The sequence below is a fragment of the Pecten maximus genome, chromosome 13 (assembly GCF_902652985.1).
Source record: "Pecten maximus chromosome 13, xPecMax1.1, whole genome shotgun sequence".
NCBI classification, from domain to species: Eukaryota; Metazoa; Mollusca; class Bivalvia; order Pectinida; family Pectinidae; genus Pecten; species Pecten maximus.
This window is the reverse complement of record NC_047027.1, coordinates 35,149,635-35,163,593: the sequence shown is the minus strand read 5'-3', so window position 1 is coordinate 35,163,593 and position 13,959 is coordinate 35,149,635. Positions and strand designations below refer to the sequence as shown.

General features: G+C 40.3%; 2 protein-coding genes across 2 annotated transcripts in view; one reads left to right on the top strand and one right to left on the bottom strand.

Annotated features, from left to right (window-relative positions):
* The window catches only part of LOC117341437 (tripartite motif-containing protein 2-like), a 126,518-nt gene that overhangs the window by 13,292 nt on the left and 99,267 nt on the right, over positions 1–13,959 (top strand). The window lies entirely within an intron of this gene.
* Positions 6,317–7,894, bottom strand: LOC117340700. The gene has a single exon (XM_033902464.1). The coding sequence runs from the start codon at positions 7,892–7,894 to the stop codon at positions 6,317–6,319; it is 1,578 nt and encodes a 525-aa protein (XP_033758355.1).

Here is a 13,959-nt window from a genome sequence, read left to right as displayed (position 1 = left end):
CCTCTACACGTGTTTGTACCTGGTGTACCTCTACACGTGTTTGTACCTGGTGAACCTCTACACGTGATTGTACCCGGTGTACATCTACACGAGATTGTACTTGTGTACCTCTACACGTGACTGTACCTGGTGTACCTCTACACGTGATTGTACCTGGTGTCCCTCTACACGTGTTTGTACCTGGTGTACCTCTACACGTGTTTGTACCTGATGAACCTCTACACGTGACTGTACCTGGTGTATCTCTACACGTGTTTGTACCTGGTGAACCTCTACACGTGATTTATCTGGTGCACTTCTACACGTGACTGTACCTAGTGTACCTCTACACGTGATTGTATCTGGTGTACCTCTACAAGTGATTGTACCTAGTGTACCTCTACACGTGATTGTACCTGGTGTACCTCTACACGTGGTTGTTCCTGGTGTACCTCTTCACGTGGCTGTACCTGGTGTACCTCTACAAGTGGCTGTACCTGGTGTACCTCTACACGTGATTGTACCTGGTGTACCTCTACACGTGAATGTACCTGGTGTACCTCTACACGTGATTGTACCTGGTGTATCTCTACACTTTATTGTACCTGGTGTACCTCTACACTTTATTGTACCTGGTGTACCTCTACACGTGACTATACCTGGTGTAGCTCTATACGTGATTGTACCTGATGTACCTCTACACGTGACTGTACCTGGTTTATCTCTACGCGTGATTGTACCTGGTGTACCTCTACACGTGATTGTATCTGGTGTACCTATACAGGTGATTGCACCTGGTGTACCTCTACACGTGATTGTACCTGGTGTACCTCTACACGTGATTGTAACTGGTGTACCTCTACACGTGATTGTACCTGGTGTACCTATACGGGTGATTGTACCTGGTGTACCTCTACACGAGATTGTACTTGTGTATCTCTACACGTGACTGTACCTGGTGTATCTCTACACGTGTTTGTACCTGGTGAACCTCTACACGTGATTTATCTGGTGCACTTCTACACGTGACTGTACGTAGTGTACCTCTACACGTGATTGTATCTGGTGTACCTCTATACGTAATTGTACTTGGTGTACCTCTACACGTGATTGTACCTGGTGTACCTCTATACGTGATTGTACCTGGTGTACCTCTATACGTGATTGTACCTGGTGTACCTATACACGTGATTGTACCTGGTGTACCTCTATACGTGATTGTACCTAGTATACCACTACACGTGATTGTACCTGGTGTACATCTACGTGATTGTACCTGGTGTACCTCTATACGTGATTGTACCTGGTGTACCTCTACACGTGATTGTACCTGATGTACCTCTACATGTGATTGTACCTGGTGTACCTCTACAGGTGATTGTACCTGATGTACCTCTACAGGTGATTGTACCTGATGTACCTCTACACGTGATTGTACCTGGTGTACCTCTACACGTGAATGTACCTGTTGTACCTCTATACTTGATTGTACCGAGTGTACCTCTTCACGTGATTGTACCTGGTGTACCTCTATACTTTATTGTACCTGGTGTACCTCTACACGTGATTGTATCTGGTGTATCACTACCCTCGACTGTACCTGGTGTACCTCTACACGTGATTGTACCTGGTGTACCTCTATACGTGATTGTACCTGATGTACCTCTACACGTGATTGTACCTGGTGTACCTCTACACGTGATTGTACCTGTTGTACCTCTACACGTGATTGTACCTGATGTACCTCTACACGTGATTGTACCTGGTGTACCTCTATACGTGATTGTACCTGATGTACCTCTACACGTGATTGTATCTGGTGTACCTCTACACGTGATTGTACCTGTTGTACCTCTACACGTGATTGTACCTGTTGTACCTCTATACGTGATTGTACCTGGTGTACATCTACACGTGATTGTACCTGGTGAACCTCTACATGCGATTGTACCTGGTGTCCCTCTACACGTGTTTGTACCTGGTGTACCTCTACACGTGTTTGTACCTGGTGAACCTCTACACGTGATTGTACCCGGTGTACATCTACACGAGATTGTACTTGTGTACCTCTACACGTGACTGTACCTGGTGTACCTCTACACGTGATTGTACCTGGTGACCCTCTACACGTGTTTGTACCTGATGAACCTCTACACGTGACTGTACCTGGTGTATCTCTACACGTGTTTGTACCTGGTGAACCTCTACACGTGATTTATCTGGTGCACTTCTACACGTGACTGTACCTAGTGTACCTCTACACGTGATTGTATCTGGTGTACCTCTACAAGTGATTGTACCTGGTGTACCTCTACACGTGATTGTACCTGGTGTACCTCTACACGTGATTGTTCCTGGTGTACCTCTTCACGTGGCTGTACCTGGTGTACCTCCACAAGTGGCTGTACCTGGTGTACCTCTACACGTGATTGTACCTGGTTTACCTCTACACGTGAATGTACCTGGTGTACCTCTACACGTGATTGTACCTGGTGTATCTCTACACGCGATTGTACCTGGTGTACCTCTACACTTTATTGTACCTGGTGTACCTCTACACGTGACTATACCTGGTGTAGCTCTATACGTGATTGTACCTGATGTACCTCTACACGTGACTGTACCTGGTTTATCTCTACGCGTGATTGTACCTGGTGTACCTCTACACGTGATTGTATCTGGTGTACCTATACAGGTGATTGTACCTGGTGTACCTCTACAGGTGATTGTACCTGGTGTACCTCTACACGTGATTGTAACTGGTGTACCTCTACACGTGATTGTACCTGGTGTACCTATACGGGTGATTGTACCTGGTGTACCTCTACACGAGATTGTACTTGTGTATCTCTACACGTGACTGTACCTGGTGTATCTCTACACGTGTTTGTACCTGGTGAACCTCTACACGTGATTTATCTGGTGCACTTCTACACGTGACTGTACCTAGTGTACCTCTACACGTGATTGTATCTGGTGTACCTCTATTCGTAATTGTACTTGGTGTACCTCTACACGTGATTGTACCTGGTGTACCTCTATACGTGATTGTACCTGGTGTACCTCTATACGTGATTGTACCTGGTGTACCTCTACACGTGTTTGTACCTGGTGAACCTCTACACGTGATTGTACCCGGTGTACATCTACACGAGATTGTACTTGTGTACCTCTACACGTGACTGTACCTGGTGTACCTCTACACGTGATTGTACCTGGTGTCCCTCTACACGTGTTTGTACCTGGTGTACCTCTACACGTGTTTGTACCTGATGAACCTCTACACGTGACTGTACCTGGTGTATCTCTACACGTGTTTGTACCTGGTGAACCTCTACACGTGATTTATCTGGTGCACTTCTACACGTGACTGTACCTAGTGTACCTCTACACGTGATTGTATCTGGTGTACCTCTACAAGTGATTGTACCTGGTGTACCTCTACACGTGATTGTACCTGGTGTACCTCTACACGTGATTGTTCCTGGTGTACCTCTTCACGTGGCTGTACCTGGTGTACCTCCACAAGTGGCTGTACCTGGTGTACCTCTACACGTGATTGTACCTGGTTTACCTCTACACGTGAATGTACCTGGTGTACCTCTACACGTGATTGTACCTGGTGTATCTCTACACGCGATTGTACCTGGTGTACCTCTACACTTTATTGTACCTGGTGTACCTCTACACGTGACTATACCTGGTGTAGCTCTATACGTGATTGTACCTGATGTACCTCTACACGTGACTGTACCTGGTTTATCTCTACGCGTGATTGTACCTGGTGTACCTCTACACGTGATTGTATCTGGTGTACCTATACAGGTGATTGTACCTGGTGTACCTCTACAGGTGATTGTACCTGGTGTACCTCTACACGTGATTGTAACTGGTGTACCTCTACACGTGATTGTACCTGGTGTACCTATACGGGTGATTGTACCTGGTGTACCTCTACACGAGATTGTACTTGTGTATCTCTACACGTGACTGTACCTGGTGTATCTCTACACGTGTTTGTACCTGGTGAACCTCTACACGTGATTTATCTGGTGCACTTCTACACGTGACTGTACCTAGTGTACCTCTACACGTGATTGTATCTGGTGTACCTCTATTCGTAATTGTACTTGGTGTACCTCTACACGTGATTGTACCTGGTGTACCTCTATACGTGATTGTACCTGGTGTACCTCTATACGTGATTGTACCTGGTGTACCTATACACGTGATTGTACCTGGTGTACCTCTATACGTGATTGTACCTAGTATACCACTACACGTGATTGTACCTGGTGTACATCTACGTGATTGTACCTGGTGTACCTCTATACGTGATTGTACCTGGTGTACCTCTACACGTGATTGTACCTGATGTACCTCTACACGTGATTGTACCTGGTGTACCTCTACAGGTGATTGTACCTGATGTACCTCTACACGTGATTGTACCTGGTGTACCTCTACACGTGAATGTACCTGTTGTACCTCTATACTTGATTGTACCGAGTGTACCTCTTCACGTGATTGTACCTGGTGTACCTCTATACTTTATTGTACCTGGTGTACCTCTACACGTGATTGTATCTGGTGTATCACTACCCTCGACTGTACCTGGTGTACCTCTACACGTGATTGTACCTGGTGTACCTCTACAGGTGATTGTACCTGGTGTACCTATACACTTTATTGTACCTGGTGTACCTCTACAGTTGATTGTACCTGGTGTACCTCTACGCGTGATTGTACCTGGTGAACCTCTACACGTGATTGTACCTGGTGTACCTCTACACGTGATTGTATGTGGTACACCTCTTCACGTGATTGTACCTGGTATACCTCTACACTTTATTGTACCTGGTGTACCTCTACACGTGATTGTACCTGGTGTACCTCTACACGTGATTGTACCTGGTGTACCTCAATACGTGGTTGTACCTGGTGTACCTCTATACGTGATTGTACCTGGTGTACCTCTACAGGTGATTGTACCTGGTGTACCTCTACACGTGATTGTATCTGGTGTACCTCTACAAGTGATTGTACCTGGTGTACCTCTACAGGTGATTGTACCTGGTGTACCTCTACAAGTGATTGTACCTGGTGTACCTCTACAAGTGATTGTACCTGGTGTACCTCTACACGTGATTGTATCTGGTGTACCTCTACGCGTGATTGTACCTGGTGTATCTCTACAGGTGATTGTACCTGGTGTACCTCTACACGTGATTGTATCTGGTGTACCTCTACACGTGAATGTACCTGGTGCATCTCTTCACGTGATTGTACCTTGTGTACCTCTACAGGTGATTATACCTGGTGTACATGTACACGTAATTGTACCTGATGTACCTCTATACTTGACTGTACCTCTACACGGGATGATAACTGATGTACCTCTTGTTTCCAGTTTCCAGTTTTTTATTCACCAAATGCAATACAGCATATAGGTTTATCGAGTTATGGAGAGGTCGTTGAAAGTGAAAACGTGACTATACGGACGTACGACGGACGCATCATTCCGTCATAGACTCACTTCCCCAATGAGGTGGGACTCGTACAACTAATTATTTTACTAAAATACTAGTGACTCTATCGTCTCAATTGATTACTTGAAGTTCAAATAAATAATTTTACATGGAATAGGTGTAATAGCATGTACAGGTTCGAGCACTCATGTACATAAAAGACCCGGATGTTAACAGTAACTCGCACTTTGAGAATTTCCGCTTTTTCACCTGCAGTCTTACATTATTCTAATTTTCGTAGGAGTGTACATCTTATTCAAATCTTAAGACAAATTACTCTTTATACTCGTATATAATGACAATGACAATTGTTTATTCTCGTAAACAGTACAGTGCAGATAATACGAATACAAACACCTGGTTAATAACAATACATGGTAAACCAAATTGTGACTTAATTATCTCATTTATATCAATAATAAATTTAGCCAATGAAATATGTAACAATTACTTCATGTCTATTCCATATGTTAATTACTCAGCTACAATACCTTAAACCAATTTTCCTTAGGGATTAGATTCCAAGAAAAAACGGCAGCTGATTAGCAGAATTGATTGAGTCAATCCTAGAATGAGGTTTTTCCAGGTTTGTTTTTGAAGTTGACAATGCATTACTTTCAGTGTTCATTTTTTATGCAGTGAGTATAAATTAAAAATTCAATATAGTGTTAAAATACATATTATAAACTGGTAAACCAATCAGTAAGTTATCATTTGTACAATTTTGAAATCAACTGTTAGATATAATTCAAATCAAACACATAGGGTACTCATATACAAGATAATTAATCACCAACATATTATCAATGTCACCTTATTATTATATCCACAGTATTCGAAGGACACTCTGTGTAGGGGAGTAATGATGCATTGTTCAATACGGGGATACACGTGTTATGTCTATTTATATTTGAGTATTTTCGTTCTTCTGCCCTGTGTCCGACCCAGAGGGTACCGTCCTCGTGTAGACTGATACACATTGGTTCACTTCCATCGGTTGTATAAACAGTCCTCATACAGCGTCCAGTATTCCCGTCAATCAGTAGTACCGACTTGGTGATCAATTCCGTTACGAGGACATCACCAGCTCCATCAAAACAAACATCGTACGGGTAAAACTTTGATGACTGACTTGAACTTTTGTTTGATTTAGTTGTACCAATGTCTTTACAGCGAAACTTCAGGTTTAGGTGTTTATCCATCACGATGACGTGAGGCTGTTTGTCTGGTTTCTTACCAGCGATGTAGTCATCATTATCTACATCATCCCCATCAACAGCAGCTACATCCCCGGTCAGAGAACTAGACGCCATGTGATGAGGGTCTACTGCCACCTGTCGACAAGGACCACCCGCTCCAGCTGACACTGCCCGGCCGTCTGTAGTGTACAGTTGTATTCCTCCATCCATCCCCACCACCACCATGTCATCACTAGTGATACACAGAGAATATGGTGTGTTGTTAACGTTAAAGTGTGTAACGACGTCACCACCCGTCGTGATTTCCCGGATACTTCGGTCATCACACACACAGAACCACACCCTACCCGTGGTCGGGGATACGGATATCGAATTGACTTTGACCTTACAGTCGATCGTCTCCTTTACACTGCCTTTTATGTCAACCCGATACACACTTTCACCTTTCCAGAACGATAACCATGCCTCGTCACCAGTAAGACATGTACGACATACATCGTAAGGAAACGACGTCGTAAACTCGGACAGAACCACAGGTGTCGGAATCGGTTTGTACGACTGATCTTCTCCGTCGACGAGTACCTTACCAAGCATGCGTTCCAGAAGTTCGGTGGAGATGGTCCCGGGTTTGAACTCCACTGTCTGCAAACGTCGAGGAGAGGGAGGGTCAAATGAGGTATTCCTGATTTCCTGCGCTAATGTAGTGACGTCAACGGTTGTACCGGATGTCAGTACCTGCTGGCATCTGTCCAGTTTTGGCTCCAGGTCCTCCCTCAGATGTTTGGTTAGTGTAGTTTTGTTTTTCTCAGAAACACTTTTATTCAGTTTCTCTAGCTCGGTACACATCTTCACAATCAAGTCAATGGCGTTATCGATGTTGTGTTTCATCTTTTCCCCCTGACGTTTAATGTCACTGATAAGTTTCTGATATCCTCCACCGCTCGTCTCCTGTTCACGAATATCCTCCTTGATTTTAGGAATGTCGGTTCTGGAAAGCTTGTCAACATACTGCTGTATCTCACGTTTCTGGTCCGCCACGTAATCAGTCAGTTTACCCATCTTATGACCGTAGTGACTGTCTGTAACACAGTCCATACAAATTAACTCGTCCTCACACGATTTACACACATAAACAAACCCCATTCCTTTATGGCGAGGACACCCAGGAACTGGTGTCTGGGCCGCCATGTCGACAATATTAGTTTCTGTCTGTCAATATGGCGGCGATACTTCTCAGAATTTGAGATAGGCTTCCAGGTATAGGACATCATATGTTCTATTTTTAGTAACAGGACGTTTATCATAAATGAAGTAACAGTGTAACTGGATCAAATAGATTTCATGTAAACAGAAACTGGTGTCGGTGTCGTGATGCCGCCGTGGGTATACGTAATTTTAAGTCACTATATACCCTAATCTTTAATTTGTCAATACATGTGTATGTACTATTTGTAGTTTTATTTCTGAAGGTCGTTCTTCGGGACGTCATGTTCTATTTTAAGTTACAGGTTTGGATTTTAAATTTAGAATAATACTGGTGTGACAGTTAATGTGTCTGCCTTGAATGGATTAACTATTACAAAGGAAGCACAGACAACGGGGATTAATTAACGTTGTGTCCATAACATTGTTACAGAATTATAAACCATACGCGATGTGTCAGGAGGTCAGAATAAAATTCTGCATATATACATAATGTATTGTCGACGCACGGCAGGCATTTTTTTTTTTAATTATTATTATCTTAATATTATTTATACCGAACTTCATGCCAACAGTCAGCTGTTACCATGTACGGTCTGTTTATTGTATAGTTCTATAAATGTAATTGTCAAATTTCATTACAGAAATAAGTGTAAAACCTCAGTAAACTAGAACTGGATTTTCATATATACATGTAATTTGATATCAAATTATTATTATTTTTTTGATTGGAACAAATCCATTTAAATATATCAGGCACTATTATCTTTGCTGAAAAAAGCTAAAATGATGTTCGTGTATTATTTTTGAGCTGAAACTACATAACGTTTCATCACTTTTTGTGTATATTTTAGCACGTCATCAAATCGTGTGTGTTGAAATTGTTTACTGCATCACTAGTTTTTGTGAATTCTATCTTTGATTTTTGAATAGGAAATCTACCTAGCAATGTTATTGTGAAGGTTATCACATCTGTTTAAGATAAAGCATACTCCCGTAAGTAAAATAAAAAAAAAAAAAAAAAAAAACAATAACATTCAGCGTATTTTTTTAGAATCAAAGTTTCTTTGGGGCTGTCACATAAACAACAATTGTTATAGTAATATTTCTTTTTAATATAAATTATTTTTCGTTTATTATGCAAACTAAAATGTACAGTAACAGTGACCAAATATTTTATCGAAATATCCCTCTTCTAAGCTCAAAGTCATCAATACTGTTGTCCTCATAATTTCGTCTGTACATTGGTATATTCTGTAGATGTTTATCACCGAGACGTATTCTGACACAATTATTTAAATTCATGACATCCGGATGTTTGTGATGGGGACGCACTACCGAATCTGGCCCTGATTGTGTCTCGATCCGAACTTCTACATCGATATCAGTTTATTTTATCTCCGTGTTATTATCGCTAACTCTAATCATGCACAAAACGCCTTACTAAAATAGGACTAACAACATTGGTTATTTCAAAAACTTAATAAGCCTTAAACAGACAAAAATGACATATTTTGTTAAAAAAAAATGTAATTTTGTACATTGGATTATCTTATTGTCATTTATAGCTTAGATAAATGACATGGCTCTGCAAACAAAACATCACATCGCGTCGTTGGGAGAATTTAATCTGTCAGATCCCTCGCTTTAACGTATCTAGACGATAGACAGGATGGGCTGTGTTATAGCCTTATAATCACAGGGGCTTGGTAACTTTTTAGAGTCTACTTTATTTGGACACAACTTAGTTTTTGTAGAGAATGTGTTATTGAAGGATTGGTCCAAATTCACCTCGTCTGTGACAAATTATCAGGTCCCTGTGAAAAAGACAAGTCAAAACTCAGCTCGACTGTGACAAATTCTCAGGTCCTTGTGATAAGGATTGGTCCAAATTCAACTCGACTGTGACAAATTATCGTGTCCTTGTGATAAGGATTGGTCAAAATTCACCTCGACTTGACAAATTCTCAGGTCCCTGTGATAAGGATAGGCCTGAATTTACCTCAAATGTGACAGCTTCTCAGGTCCCTGTGATATAGATATTTGATGGCAGAGATATACATTAACTATCGACACACGGGACATGTGAGATGGTGTATATATATATTTACCTACATACTTATTTACCCAGATATTGAAGCTAGATAAAACCGTCATGAGTAATTAGTTCCACTAATGGATGGTCACGTGACAATTTTTATTAACCGCATTGTTAGTTTAAAATGCTTATAATTAAAAAGTTGAATAATTGAATCAATTTCAATTAGAAATAAGCAAATAAATCAACAATAAAGTTCATAAATACTATTTTTCTTTCATCAGCGGAGACACTTTCAGTCAACATTAAAAAAGAGCTCTGATTGAGGAAAAATATATCGATTGAAGTAAAGTACTCAAGGTTTTAACTAACTGCAACAATGTTAACATTTTTAATTGTTTATATCCATATGAGTTGATTTTTGAAGATCGCTGAAATCAAAGCTTACCTGATAGATATACACTGAACCAAAATCAAAAAACAAAAAAAAACGTATCCCATCATTGGGTTTAATTCTGACCTAGAACCCCGCCCTATTTTTCATTCAATCCGAGTATTCCGTGTACCGTTTGATTGAAAAATAATAAACAAATGAAAAAATAAATATAGATGCCGCTTTAGCTCAGTCAGTTAGAGCGCCGACCACGTAACCCCAGGTGGAGGTCCGAGGTGAGTGGTTCGATACCTCCTATCCATATTAGTTTGTGTTTCTCATGAAGAAGCTGAGAAACGGGCCTTGTGTAGACGTGAGTGTGTCCTTGGACAAAAAATGCAATTTGAAGAAAATGGATACATTTTTTTCATTCGTTTTCATTTGAAGGGATTTTAACACGGCTTGCTGCGGTGAGCTACGATCGCAATACAACATGTTTTTTCCGAATTCTGCGATGGCCAAGGCGGATTTCAACATAGAGAGGGGAAACCTATTCCACGTGAAAGATTTTATCTGAAACAAAATCTTACAAAACGACTGTTTTGTCTTGTTGTTATTCTTTGTGTTGGCATTGTTTGTGTACATTATGTCTAGAAATTTCCATGTAAACACAATTTTGTCGATATGAATGAACGATTTTGTTAATAAAACCTGTTTGTTTTGTTTACGAAGATTTAAAACACCTTGCAAAACTAGTTTTCAATCACTAACACGAAAAAAGGCACTTGTAAGCACGAAAGTATACGCCTCAGCTGTCAGGGGAGAAAATAGTCACTGAATACAACACAATAGGCTATAGACATGTATGGGGGCAGCAAAGCGTGACAATTGTATAAGATTGCGACCTCACTGACCTTCGAACTCTTCGACCTCATTGAACTTTGACCTTAGGAAAATGCATATTCTCCCCATCATATTTCTAGGCATATTAGTCGAAGTAATGGACTATATTATTATTCTAGAGCTGATTTCTAGATTTTGGAAATAGACACTGAATATTTATATCGAGCCCAGAGCGAGAGCTCGCTTATAACAGTGGATTGATAAGTTGTAGTATTAAAGTTGTAGGAAACCAAAACGAACCTTGGAAGTACGGACTTATAACAAACAGGACATGTATACATATATATATATATTCTCGCTACGGAAACGAGAGTTGGTTGTGGTTGACAGATGCCAAAGCCTAGACATTTTACTCTTTGAACATTTACTCCTTAGTGAACTTCAGACATATTATTACAATATCGTAACACCTTGGACATGTCACTGTGAAATTATAAATTTCTTTGGACAGGAAGCTGTTTCACATAGCAAAATGCGTTTGAAGATGGACTTCCGGGAAAACGTCATTGGAGCCTTAAAGCAACATATACCGTTTTATGACATGAAAGCAAGAAGCATCTATAAAAATATAGAACCGAAAATATATTTCCTATGTGTATAAATGATTTACAGTTCTACCTTGGTCCTAAGTGGAAAGTGAAAATATTCTTTCTTTTTTGTTTTGACAATCCAACACTCTTCCCTATTTCGGTCCGTTTGATTTTTCGGGTACAGTTCTAAATATATACCAACTCATCGTTCAGCAGAGCGTGCGAGACAACCTAGTAGTACAGGTTGGTTGCGATTGATCAAACCAAATGCGTGCAAAACTTTGATGTGCTAATAATGACAGCCCTGCCAGGCTACTGAAATATGCCACTTCACCACCATAAACAACCTCGTCGACAAATCCAAACTACCGCAAGGGTGTGAAAAACACAAACTTCACTCATCAAAAGTTTGGTCAACCTTTCCACACGGAACAAACTTTTAAAATTGTATTTACATTTTGGTTAAATTAATAAAGACTTTGTTTAGTGTGCTTTGAAATTGAAATGATTAACATTTAAATATGCAATGATTCTTTGTCATTTTCGGTCTTTCTAAAGAAACTATTTGATATTTGTGCTGTGAAATATCAAGTCTAGGTTAGTTTTTTTTGTATATTTCCCGAGCTTACCTTGAGCTGGGAGTGTTCAGTATATTGGAGTAATTTATAAAATCTGTTCGATAGACTCTACAATACACATTAAGCCGTTTGTGTCACCGCTTGAACGTTGACAATCTTATCTTGTCTGGCCGAACTGTTGAGCGCACAATAAACAATCCATGTGTATTTAATGCCGTTTATTGACACAGTTCGGCAACGAGTCTTTGTTGACACAGTTAGGCAAAACCAACATGAGCTTATCCGACAAACTGCCATTAAAACAAACAGCGCCTGATTTGTATACTGATTTTAAGGCAACAAATCATGTGCCCGAACTTAAATGTATCAATGTAATGAATATATATCGTACCTATCTTACTGTCCAGTTAATGCTTTGGTAGTTTGACGACCAAAGTTCGACTATGACGTCATATCTCACAGGTGATGTTAGTGACGGGTCATATAAGTTCATGGATATCCGGCTCGAATTACAATGAGATTCCATGTCAAAGTTGAAAAGTAATATGGTCCTACAAAGTGACACTTGCTTTTCTTTCACACTGTTAGAAAACCCATAGACAGCTCGATTCTCATTGCAGGCACTGGATGACATCATGAAAAGTAGTGACGGTACTTTTTATATAGGATTTAAAACCTTTATTATAGTGAATTGTTTTTTTTTTATATTATAAATGTAGGTATGGTGGTTTGTGATCCACTTAAGGGTGCAGAGATTTTTTTCATCCATGAATGGTTTTAAATTATGCATGTTGGTGTGGTTTGTGAGCACTTAAGGTGCAGAGAATGTTTTTTATATTACATCGGTGAATGGTTTTAAATTATGCATGTAGGTATGGTTTTTTTATCCACTTAAGGTGCAGAGAAAGTTTTTTTCTTTTTATGTTTTACATCGGTTAATGGTTTTAAATCATACATGTAGGTGTGGTTTGTGATCCACTTAAGGTGCAGAGAAAATCATTTACTTCGGGTGCATTTTACATTTTTTTTCATAATCATATAAGTTTCATAAACCTTGGGTCATTTTGTAATTTAGAATACAGTTCTGATCCGGTGTACCAAATAATAGCGAATCGCTGATGATACTCAGTATCTATTGCATACATATTTCCAGAAAGCCAAATTTCTCCGCCTGAACTGCAAAACCAATATTAGCACCAATCATCCACGAGGAAAATCTTATCCTCTGATGGTACGAGGTGTTGCAATCCTCGGAGCAATAGCTCTAGACTCGCGCTACAACTCCGCGTTCAGTACCATCCAATAGAATGTATCTTATCTCACGTCTGAAAAATTCATAACGCTTCCTGTGTTGTCTGTTATCGGGATGGTTTAGGTTAGGTTTCCCTTTGATGGATTGACAGGTCTAGATATTGAAAAGATAATTCGTCATTGTTGTCGTTATATGTATCGCCATCCTATTGTTTGTGTGCGGGATTCCATCTAAACGGAATTTCAAACAGCGCACGTTTTTTTTCAAAGAGATGATTCTAATATTGCTCCAAAGCCACATACTCTCGAACAACTTTAAATTCTAGTTGCACACTTGTATTAATAGTAAACCAAGATGCTCATTCACGCTCTCCTAA